General features: G+C 39.6%; 1 protein-coding gene across 1 annotated transcript; it reads right to left on the bottom strand.

Moving 5' to 3' along the window:
- Window positions 1–812: 812 nt before the first annotated feature.
- Window positions 813–7546, bottom strand: dcaf7 (ddb1 and cul4 associated factor 7). The gene is made up of 7 exons (XM_082529764.1): window positions 7142–7546; window positions 6669–6827; window positions 4915–5026; window positions 4689–4807; window positions 4391–4600; window positions 4025–4142; window positions 813–2071 (listed from the first exon to the last, which is right to left on the bottom strand). Exons 1-7 carry the CDS (start codon window positions 7277–7279, stop codon window positions 1899–1901), a joined length of 1029 nt encoding a protein of 342 aa, XP_082385890.1. The 5' UTR covers window positions 7280–7546; the 3' UTR covers window positions 813–1898.
- Window positions 7547–12403: the final 4857 nt, after the last annotated feature.

The raw sequence follows: 12403 nt of genomic DNA, 5'->3' as shown, positions 1-12403 counted from the left end.
TATCCTCCTGGGCTTCCTCTTAACCCGACATGTGAAAAGGAAACTGTCCACTCTTCACATGAAAACTGATGAAAAAGCTCAGTTCCTGGAAACCCAGCTTCCGTTGCCAGTGGTGATCCGCCGCTCAAAATTTGGGTCAGTGCAAAAGAAAAGTTCATGTTTAATTTCTGTGACAAATTTAAAGCATGTGCCCAGCATAAGTGGTCATAACGTGACTTCTAGGGAGTGATCTAAATTTATCAGCTGCACAGAAAGCTGAGTGGAAGAGCAGATTAGCCCAATTTAAAATTGGAAGGCTGCACCTTTCAGAATTTTCAGGAGGAATAGTAGTAAATTCTTATGAAAAGCAAGTATCAGACCTTAAAATTATTGATGGGAAGTGCAATGTTGAGGTTTTTTTGCACTGAAAAAAAAAAAAGCTACCTCTTTTACAAGAACAGTGTTTTTGACCTATCAGGGAACTGACAACTAAGAAGAGAAAATGACAGTATTACACCTGTAGGGGGTATAGCTCAGTGGTAGAGCATTTGACTGCAGATCAAGAGGTCCCCGGTTCAAATCCGGGTGCCCCCTCTTTTCACCCTTCTACCAACACAAACTGAAATTATGTTTATTGGAGAGAGGCAACTGAGCGTAAGGTGAAAATGACCCCGAACTGTAAATAGACAGCTCTGGCTCTCTGAGAACTGCAGGATGAATGTGCTGACAGCAGTAGCTTTCTAAATAGATTAACTCGTGCCATGCAAAGGCAGCAACAGTAAAATGATCTTACAAAAGCTGGGGGGCAAAAAAGAAATAAGGCAACACAAGGCTTAGTTTGTAAGACATGGAGGAATACAATTTATTTGAGTAAATTCCATATTAAACTTTATGAAAAGAAAAAAAGACTACGGCATGAACACTTGTCTTACAAACAACTTGAGTTGATATATTTATATGTATGTACAATTTGTCTTGTAATGGCATGCTACAAGGACATGACCCTTTAATTACTGAAAACAACAACAAAAAAAGAGGCAGACATAAACAGTCAGAAAGTTTTTTCCTCCCATTTTTACAGCTCACGCGCATGAAAAAAAAAATGCAGCTTTCCAAGCACAACTTTCTACATGTAAAAATAAGACAAAGAGGAGAATAATTGAATAATTGGGGGGTGGGGGCAATAAAAGGTTGAACAACATTGCTCTGGTAGGTTTTGAGTGCTGCTGTACACGGTTGCTTCACAGCATCGCCAGCCGAACTAAAACACAACATATGATGACACACCACTGCAGTGACAACATGAACCCTCTCAGGTTATTTTACATTTTTCGAAAAGTTGCACCAGTCACAAGCTTGAGGCTGGGCACAGTCATCTGAAGAGAGTACATACACCCAAATTTAACAGCTTTAATTGCCACAAGGGTAAACAAGACTGCAATATATTAATCCTCGAATTATCGATAAAAAGGTATGCATTCACGAGAAAGGCTACAACATATTCCTACATATTAGAGAGGCCATCTTCTGGCACCTACAGTAGCTGGTATCAACCTTTAGAAAGGAAACAGATGAAATGTACAAGGAAGGTAAACCCTTCATGAATATCACACGGCTGGCTACAAATCACACCGAGGAGTACAAAAATCGGACTTTCATACGCAGCAGCTCAAAGCACTCGTGTCTCTTCCAGCTGCTGAACACTACCATGTGAGCAAAATAAATAAGTGCTTAAACACGGTTAATATAACAGTAAAGACATGGAAAAAACATTGTAAACCAGGTTATTGCGGAGCAGGTGTTTAATATTCCAAACACATTCAGAGAGTTCACTCGACACCTCATCCTCGTCTTGAAAACGTAGGAATGAGAACGGAAAAAAAAGTCCACATCTGAAATGGCGCTCCTTCTCCGTGACTTCACACACGCAGGATCTCCAGGCAGTTGTTATAGCAGATGGCGATCCAGTCCGGCTGCGTGGAGGCCCACTGCACGTTGTTTATCTCGCCTTCGGCGGTGTAGGCCAGGATCGGGTCCTCGATGGCCCGTGGCATCTGTTGGATGTCCCAGATCAGGGCCTGGTGGTCGTCAGCTTAGAGGAGACGGAAAGAAAAGGGAACAATAAAATGTAAACAATCAATTAATGAATTTTTTAAAAAAAAGAACAGAAAAGGAAACCCGAGAAGCAGGCAAAGCAGAGATATCGGTGCTGAGGTGGAAATAAAATGTTTAAGTGCTTCCTCTAACATAATTATGCCAGGGCTGGGCAAAATAACTTTAAAGAAAATGTAACAAAATGAGCACACTGCTAATATTGAATTTTCTTAAAAGCAGCAAAGAACGGTGCACCTTTCTATCCAGACCCTGGCTTAAAGCTGGAAAACTGCTGTTCTGATCTATTCTGACGTGATGATGTGCGGCAGAGTCATCTTAAATCGTGAATCGAATCTTTGTTATACTTTCTACAGCAACGAACACAACATTTGGATAACTGCTGCACTGAATATTTGGCCTATCCACGGGCTTTTTATGACCGATTTTATTAACTTAATCACTGACATACTGACAACAAAGAGAAGGTTGTTTCAGTTACCACAAAAAAAGAAAAAAAACTAAATGGGAAAGGCAAAGCACTCTTCTTTAAAGAGAAGTCTCGCCCAACACACTTTTAGAAAACTAAAGTGTTTTTATTAAATATCGTTTTGTATTTCTGCCCAAACTTATTTTAAGTAGACAAATGTTGGTTTTGGTGTTTAAAGTAAAATCATTACACTTTGTTAAGGTCATGGTTTACAAGACAAATCAAACCATTTATGCAATATTTCATGTCCTAAAATACGTGAGACTCGGTACAGAAAAACCACCCATAAAGAAACAGCCTGACACTGTCAAGAAAAGGAATTTCCGATAATTCTAATGTTTGTTATCTCAACCTCACGGTCTGCAAAACATCTACAATAAACTGTAAATAGAATAGAATAATCATTTAATTGTCCCACAAGAGGAAATTTGGTAAATAAACCATGCACTATTTCGCTCCATATCCTCATCCAGCAAACATTTTGGCTATAAGGGGAAACCCCCGCTCACGGCGTGGGGAGTGAGTGCAACATTCAGTATTTATCTATTTGCATTTTTCCTAAACCAAAATAATTCAAAGAACGGACACAGTTTGCTATTTCAAATTAAAAATTCTGAAGAAACGAACAAAGACCGATCAAATCTGTTTTTGCATGTTAATCTAGATGTTTTGACATTTAAAAAGAAATCTAAAAAAAAAAAGTTTTGTAAAAAAAAATGTGAAGACAAATAAATGAAAGTGAACTTTGGGTTTTTGCATGCTGTGTCGCTTGTTTTCACTGTTGCTTGGCAGTAGGTAATGCACCTCCCTTGCTCAAATATGGTCGAAGTTGTTTGCCAAATATCATAAAACCACAAAAATAAAATAGCATGTTATAATCTTTTACATAATGCACCAATTAAACATTTCATGGCCCCTAACATCAGAAGCAGGACATACGACTACAGTCAAAAGCCTCAATTATAGCCCGTTACAGACATGGACAGGTGGAGATTTGATGGCCAAATAATCACGACTGTTACACTTTTTTGTAGTGTGCTTGAAGTCTGCTGCTTGTGGTAGATGGAGCGTGTTTGTAGTTTGTGGAAATGGAACAACAGTATTTAATGGGCCAAGCACAACATTTCACAAATTTCCCACTGAAGGATAAAGCCCCACTAAATGGTTAAATTACCCACACGTAGTTTTTTTCATATTGTATATGTCGCTATTTGTCTTAAGCATATCAAAATACAAGTGAATGACTTTGTAGCATGAGTCCTGGTTTTCTGTTTCTAAGAAAAGATAAGTTAATATTACAAATCAAAATCCAGCATATTGGTATCTTACAAGCCTTTAAAAACACAAATATAAACTTCTAGTTAAACACTGAAGTGTGTTATTTTACGTCTTAGCGGTACCTGAGATCACACATCTCCGTGAGTGGTTCTAATTTTACTGAAGGCCTGCTTGCAGTTTGCTTACCTGCGGTGCAGATGTGACATGAGGAGTGCGGTGCCCACGCGATGCCGTTAACACAAGCGCGATGGTTGTTCAGCCGAGCCACTGGAGTGCAGGGCACGCGTACGTCCAGGATAACCACCTATTAAACAAAAAGATTTCAAATTAAATAATAATAAAACTATTTTCCTCAAACAGATAAAATGTGGCCTGATGTTACAAAATGGCTAAGGTCTTTCTGGGAATCTCCTTCTGCTGAGGTATTTAATGGAAAACTCTGGAAGAGGTACTTTGATAATTACATGCCCCAAAAAATCTAAATGTTACTTTTTTTGCTCCCTAAAACAAACAAACAAAAAAAAGTGTTATAGTATTTTAAAGCAAACCCACCTCCATGCCGTCCATGGCCATCGTGGCCAGGTAGTTGGGGTCCTGTTTGTTCCAGCAGAGACGGAGGAGCGGGTGGTGCTGGGGGTCCTCGTAGATGATGGTGCTGTGCTCGAGGTGTCGCAGGTCAAACATGCGGACGGATCCATCGGCTCCAACAGAGGCGAACATGTCTCTACCACCTCCTGCACGGCTGAACGCGATGTCATACACCTGCAGAGACAAACAGCTGGATTCAATTAAATATTCCTGTGCATACACAGCAACACAGGGATCACCTCTGGGCTCCAAACACACACACCTCTTTGTCGTGGGCGATCAGCTGGGTCTTCACGTGTCCAGACACAAGGTTAACTCGTCCCAACACCTGGCCGGTTTCCAACCCCCAGATTGTGCAGGTGGTGTCAATACTGGAAGTACCTGCAGAAAAAGCAACAAAGCTTAACGATTTCAAAGGTCACAAAAGAAAGAAAAACTACATTCAATTTAGTAACTCTTTACAGTTTATGACATACTGGGTTACTTACCAAGTAGATTAGGATCGACTTCATTCCAGTCAAAGGAGGTGAGAGGAGCGCAGAAGTCTGAGTTCTTGTTGTTATTCAGCAAACATTCAAGACGTGTTTCTGTGTCGCTGACCTGCAACACAAACCCAAGGACTTATACAACAAGTGCTACCAGCTAATGTGCCACCAGCCAGCCTCCAGGACGAAAAAAATCTTTTAGTCCTTTTACATGCAGTTGTGCATTTCAGCAGCAGACAAGTTAAATAAGGCTGGAAATACCGTTTTTACTTTTGCTATGAAAACATAAAAAAAAAAAAAAAGACCAAATGCATCTTCTTAAAAGTCCTCAACAATTCACAAATGTAATATTTCCTGCTTTTAAAACAGCTGGATATGTTTTTAGCAACTAAAGAGGATTAAATCATGCATTTGTTCCATGAGGTAATAGTTAGAACAGCGGGACACTTTCAGTTCATAATAAAGAAGTAAAATGTGGGTCATTGATGTGTTATTAATATATATTTTTTTAACAACAGCAAAGCTCCATAGCGCAGAGACACAAAATAGCTCTTATTTGTTAACACAATTGGCTGTCTGATCCTCCAGTTACATTTGTTATCTGCTCATTTTATCTCCTAAGACTTTAACAAGCAGAATCGTGCATTCATTTCATCCCAGTTAAATTAATGCAAATTCTTCTTCGCCCCACAGGCTCTTACATTTAATCAGGTGACTTACTCCCCGTCTGTTTTAGAGTACAACTTAAAACATAATAGTAGGTATTAAAAATATTTAATGATCACTCTAAAAGCCAGTAGGTCATAAAGAGATGTCATCTTGATCTCTTCCCTGTTATTCTTCATCTTTCAACTGCTGCTTTTAGAGCACAGCAGCTCATCTCTCTCCATCTCACCCTGTCTCTAAGCATCCTCTTCTGTCACACCAACCCTCTGCATGTCCTTTCTCATTACATCTACGAATCTTCTCTCTGTAGTCCTCCTATTTTACTCCTGTCTAGCAGCTCCATATTCAGGCCTCCTTTGACCAATATTCGCCATCACTCCCTATGGACATGTCCAAACCATCTCAGCCTTGCCTCTTTAAATCTGGCTCCAAACCACTCAACCTGAGCTTTCCCTCTGATGTACTCATTTCTAATCATGTCTAATCTCACTATCACTCTGTAAACCTCCCCTCTCACTCCTCCTATCCTTGTGCTACAAATCACCCCTGAAACTCATCTCCACTCCCTTCCCCCTGCCTGCACTCTCTTCTTCACTTCTCTTGCCTACCTATGCTGCTTGCGTCTTCATTGTTACACGTGTCACCCTCTCATTCACTCACATATATTCTGTTTTGATTCTTCTAATAATTTAATCTTCTCTAGAACATACCTCCACTTCTCCAGACTCTCTTCCACCTGCTCCCTTCTCTCACTACAGATCACGATATCATGTGAACATCACAGTCCATGGATGCGCCTGTCTAACCTCATCTCTCAGCCTGTCCATCACCAGTGCAAACAAGAAGGGGCACAGAGCTGATCCTCACCACTATCATGCTGTACTCATACATGTCTTCCAACACCCTCGTTCCTGTGTGGTGACCCCTTTGCTCACAACATACTACTCTAACCGTGTCTTGTTTGCCGTTTTCTTTTAAATCACTTTTGGAAACTCGCGGTTTTAATTCATATTATCTATTATATTTTACTTGTTCTCTTTGTAGCGTGTTCAGGATTTTCCTATATAAAACACAGTTATCTGTATTCTTACCCTCCAAATGCGCAGGTAGTCCCCACTGGTGGCCAGCAGGTCTGGATAGACCCCCTTCGTGTCTGGGATCCACATGATCTTGGTGGTGGGGTAAGGGTGGTCAAATGTGTTCCTGCAGACAAACTCTGAGCTCTCTTCCTCCAGACCCACCAGCTGAACCTGTGCAGGAGGGAAAACATCTCCTGTCATATCAAACAGACGACCTGATATATCGGGAATGAAACCAAATGACTGTTCCCAAGGGGGTTCGGAGTTAGAATTATCCATTTATAGTGGCGTTACTAAGGGATATTATTAGTAATACACAACAAAAGACGCGCTGGTTATTAACACATATGCCCACTGTTGTTGTTTTAGTTTTACTGGTAAATAACAACAGATCGGACATTGTTATTGTACGCTAGGGCAGCTAGCATTAGCATTAATTCGTCAACGCTGCGTTAGCTGCTGGCGGCCCAAACCACACTGCGCACCTTGTTGTTGTATTCCTCCACGAAGCTGCCGAGAGCCAACCGAAACCGTTTGTCCGGACGGACGCTCCAGTTCATGGCGTACACCGTCCATGGCGCTTCGTATTTGTAGATTTCTTTTCTTTTGCCGTGAAGAGACATCCCCCCTCGAACTGCAGCCAACACACCAGCGTCAGCGAACTGCGATTTAAGTAGTCCCACAAGCGAAGTTCGACCGCTTCTTTAACTTGTATGAACAAATGACGGCAGACACGGCGACAGCGGCTATTTAAATGAGCAAATCTTGTCTGAAAGCAACGTTTACCACCACGTTACTTAACAAAGAGTACCATCGCTGGCTTCAACCTGAAGAAAAGGTCAAGTCACACGATATCCAGATGACTTCCGGTTAGTATTTCCAACATAAAAGCCCCTCTACTCTTGAATTTATTGGCGGTCAGCGAAGAAGCTTAGAGATGCATTACCGCCACCTGCTGGTTGGATGTAAATAGCGGGTGATTAAAAGGTGGAAACTGCTGCTCCCTGTAACGCCTGTGCTTCTTCCCAGGTTAAACTAAAACGAAACTAAAAGCTAAAACTAGTTGTGAAAAATAATGTTGTTTACTAAAATAAATATTTAAAAAAATAGATTTTTGAGAAATAATTAAAACTGAAACGATTTTGTGAATGTGGAAACCAAACTGAAACACTAATCAAGTTGTCCAAGTTGAACCAGTTTTTGAAAATGCTGAAATAGAGCAAATATTTCCTCATTTTTCTTCCCAAAAATTTCCCGACAAACATACAATCCATCATCTCATCACAAATGCAATTTCCTTTTACATGCGGAAAAAGTCGAAGAATGTTAGTTACTTTGCCTTTCTGGGGACAGCAACAGTACGTCAATGAGTCTAAATCACCTATGAGTAAATTGTCTTTAGTAATATCATATTCATACAGCTTACATCTATCAAATAATGTATGACATTTGCAACGATTGCTTTCTTCTCACTCGTGTGCTTTTGTTGTACAATGGCATAATAAGGACTACACTACATTTTTCATAATGCTTAATCAGCATTCGCACTGATTTGTTAATGTGTAATGTACTGCAGTATTTTTTGTGCAGTTACATATATATATGTATATATATATATATATATATATATATATATATATATATATATATATATATATATATATACACACACACACACATATATATACACACACACACACATATATATATATATATATATATATACACACACACACACACATATATATACACACACACACACATATATATATATATATATATATATATGTGTGTGTGTGTGTGTATGTATGTGTGTGAGTGTGTGTGTGTGTATATATATCACTCATAATAATCTGACAATACTATAATATTGGCCATATTATATTTACATTACCACAGGGAGATGATTTTAGTCTCATGAACAACATTAGCTAATTGTTATTTACTAACTAATCTTGAAATGACTGTTCAGTACAGAAATGAAGCCCAACAATCATGTTTTACAGTCCTGTGGTCTCAGCCTCAGATACTCAACTGATCAAAGTGATGTCATGACAAAAATGAATGACCAACAAAACATTTTTTTCTCCTTCATTTATGTCACATCTCCTTTCTCCTTCATGCATGTAACGTTTCTCGCGATTAGTATCATGGTTGCTAGGCAACCTGAACAGCGAGACGAAGGCTAGACCGTCCCATTTCACAAGCCTCTCACTTCTGCACTTCTTAATAATAATAATAATACATTTTATTTAAATAGCGCCTTTCAAAGCACCCAAGGACACTGTACAACAGATAAAGATAAAGATTCTTGTACTTATAGTACGCACCGTACGTAGTACGCGTAGTGCGCGTACTTCAAGCGTGCAGACCCTGAATTGGGACACAGCCTACGAATTTGGACAGCCTTCGGCGCGTCGCTGTGACGTAATCGGTCTACAAATGCGGCCTCAGGAGGATGTAGCCCTTGAATTTGGACACGACCAGCGTGTACTTACTCGGCCATCTTGGAACGCACCCCGCTCTTTGATCCTTTGATCTTCACAAAGGACCATTCTGACGTCACGGTCGACTTCACGTTCTCTGCTAGTCCTTAAATAGGGAGCTCCTTTAACAGTTTACATTGGAGCATTTTCAGAAACAGCCAGTTGTTTTAGACAAAGCTAATACGTATTTAACCTGTGACACGGTGCTTTAAACCTTTAAAAAAATGCCACAGGAGTCATTAAATAACTTATCTTCTGGAAGCGATAGTGGAGATGAGTCACTAAGAATGCAGCTTGAGGCTAGTGAGATGAGACTGTCTCAAATTCACAGAGACGTAGTGCTTCAATTTGAGCACAACCGTAGAAGAAATGCAAAACAAAGGGAAGAGCTCAAAAATATTAAGAAAGAAAACGCAGATCTCATGCAAGAGCTCAAAAATAGTTGGAAAGACAACGCAGATCTCAGGGAAGAGCTCAAAAATATTAGGAAAGAAAATGCAGATCTCAAGCAAGAGCTCAGAAATAGTAGGAAAGACAACTCAGAACTCATGGAAGAGCTAAAAAGTAGTAGGAAGGAAAACGCAGAGCTCATGGAAGAGCTCGAATATAGCAGGAAAGACAACACAGAGCTCAGGGAAGAGCTCAAAAAAAGTAGGAAAGACAACTCAGAACTCATGGAAGAGCTCAAAAATATTAGGAAAGAAAACCCAGATCTCAATCAAGAGCTCAAAAATAGTAGGAAAGACAACTCAGAACTCATGGAAGAGGTCGAAAATATTAAGAAAGAAAACGCAGATGTCAGGGAAGAGCTCAAAAATATTAGGAAAGAAAACCCAGATCTCAAGCAAGAGCTCAAAAATAGTAGGAAAGACAACTCAGAACTCATGGAAGAGCTCAAAAATACTAGGGAGGAAAACGCAGAGCTCATGGAAGAACTCGAATATAGCAGGAAAGACAACATAGAGCTCAGGGAAGAGCTCGAAAATAGTAGGAAAGACAACTCAGAACTCATGGAAGAGGTCGAAAATATTAAGAAAGAAAACGCAGATCTCAAGCAACAGCTCAAAAATATTTGGAAAGACAACTCAGAACTCATGGAAGAGCTCTAAAATATTAAGAAAGAAAACGCAGATCTCAGGGAAGAGCTCAAAAATATTAGGAAAGAAAACCCAGATCTCAAGCAAGAGCTCAAAAATAGTAGGAAAGACAACTCAGAACTCATGGAAGAGGTCAAAAATATTAAGAAGAAAACGCAGATCTCAGGGAAGAGCTCAAAAATATTAGGAAAGAAAACCCAGATCTCAAGCAAGAGCTCAAAAATAGTAGGAAAGACAACTCAGAACTCATGGAAGAGGTCGAAAATATTAAGAAAGAAAACCCAGATCTCAGGGAAGAGCTCAAAAATAGTAGGAAAGACAACTCAGAACTCATGGAAGAGGTCGAAAATATTAAGAAAGAAAACGCAGATCTCAGGGAAGAGCTCAAAAATATTAGGAAAGAAAACCCAGATCTCAAGCAAGAGCTCAAAAATAGTAGGAAAGACAACTCAGAACTCATGGAAGAGGTCGAAAATATTAAGAAAGAAAACCCAGATCTCAGGGAAGAGCTCAAAAATAGTAGGAAAGACAACTCAGAACTCATGGAAGAGGTCGAAAATATTAAGAAAGAAAACGCAGATCTCAGGGAAGAGCTCAAAAATAGTAGGAAAGACAACTCAGAACTCATGGAAGAGGTCGAAAATATTAAGAAAGAAAACGCAGATCTCAGGGAAGAGCTCAAAAATATTAGGAAAGAAAACCCCGATCTCAAGCAAGAGCTCGAAAATAGTAGGAAAGACAACTCAGAACTCATGGAAGAGCTCAAAAATAGTAGGGAGGAAAACGCAGAGCTCATGGAAGAGCTCGAATATAGCAGGAAAGACAACACGGAGCTCAGGGGAGAGCTTGAAAATAGCAGTAAAGAAAACGCAAAGCTCTTGGAAGAGCTTGAAAATAGCAGGAAAGACAACACAAAGCTCAGGGAAGAGCTCGAAAAAAGCATGAAAGCGAATGCAGAACTCGTGAAAAATGTGGAAAATAATCAGCGCCTACTTAAAGTAGGTTTAGGTCTTGCCACAGTGGCCATTGTTGTTCCTGCAGCTTGCTGGGCCATCTCAATGCTTTTCGGCTAAAGTGAATGTCCCGCTCTGTGGGGTCATGATAATAATCAGAGTTTTGATATCTTAGCAGAAGATATCACCAAAACTTTCTGAAGTGTAAGAAATATAAATTCATGCTCAATTGAGTCAAAGGCTTTATAGAAGTCCAGGAGAAGGATAAATGAGTCATCAGATATTAATGCTGAGTAGTCCAGAATATCCAAGACGAGTCTAATATTATTGGAGATGTGCCTGTTTGTCATAAATACAGACTGTCTCATCTACAATATCATTCAAAATATATTTCATTCTTCTAGCTAGCAATAGAGCTAAAATTTTATAATCATTATATAGGAGGCGTATTGGTCTCCAGTTGTCTATAAAAAGTAGGTCCTTCTTAGGTTTGGGAATTAAAGTAATAAGTCCTCCAGTGTGATAATAAAACCAGGGAAAAATGAAACCTGCTCCTGTTAAATATTCTTAAGTCTTTTTCTGTATAAATAGTGGTATATTTTTTTTTCAAAAGATACAGTAAATAAAGTAGTGTTAGTAGTGGGTGATATCATGAGGCAAAGAGGCAAAAATTAGTTTGTTTCTTTATTCAATTTTTGAACAGTAGTACTCAGTCAGTACATATTCAGTAAATGCAAATTATTTACATGGCAGTGCACTACAGGCATAAATCTAGACCCCTAGATAACACATTATGGCATTATTAGCAGTGACAACTCCTCCACAATAGCAGGTGGGACTTTTCTTTTTTGAGATGTTAAATTGAATAACCTTGACATTATTGGTATTTTGGATATTAGTGATAAGTCTGGCACCAGGGCAATCTTCTGCTGTGCTGTGCAAGTTGACTGTTGTTTCCTGTGAAATATCAACTGGCATTTCCGTGTTGCGGTCAACTGTGTTAGCGGTCTGTGCAAGTTCAGGAGCTGTCTCTGTCTCCATTGAGGCCACTATTGTTGTGCTAGTGACAGCAGTGTCCTGGCAAAACCTCATTTCTGCACCTGCCGACAGTGAGCATAGGGCAAGGACATTATCTACAAAATTACACAGTCTTTGTACGTGCTATGGAGTTTTTACGTGTTTTGGGGTTTGTACGTGCTTTGTCTCTAGCA

The sequence above is a fragment of the Aulonocara stuartgranti genome (genome assembly GCF_965226115.1).
Source record: "Aulonocara stuartgranti genome assembly, chromosome: 4".
Lineage (NCBI taxonomy): Eukaryota > Metazoa > Chordata > Actinopteri > Cichliformes > Cichlidae > Aulonocara > Aulonocara stuartgranti.
The sequence above is the reverse complement of the archived record's forward strand: the minus strand, read 5'-3'. Positions and strand labels throughout refer to the sequence as shown.

Bases quoted from the DNA above. Each gene is read 5' to 3' on its own strand.
- dcaf7 (XM_082529764.1), bottom strand. From the start codon at position 7,279: ATGTCTCTTCACGGCAAAAGAAAAGAAATCTACAAATACGAAGCGCCA. The intron at 6,828-7,141 runs GTGCGCAGTGTG...CCTCCTGCACAG, and splicing joins TGGAGGAATACAACAACAAG to GTTCAGCTGGTGGGTCTGGA. The intron at 4,143-4,390 runs GTGGGTTTGCTT...TTTGTTTAATAG, and splicing joins TGGCCATGGACGGCATGGAG to GTGGTTATCCTGGACGTACG.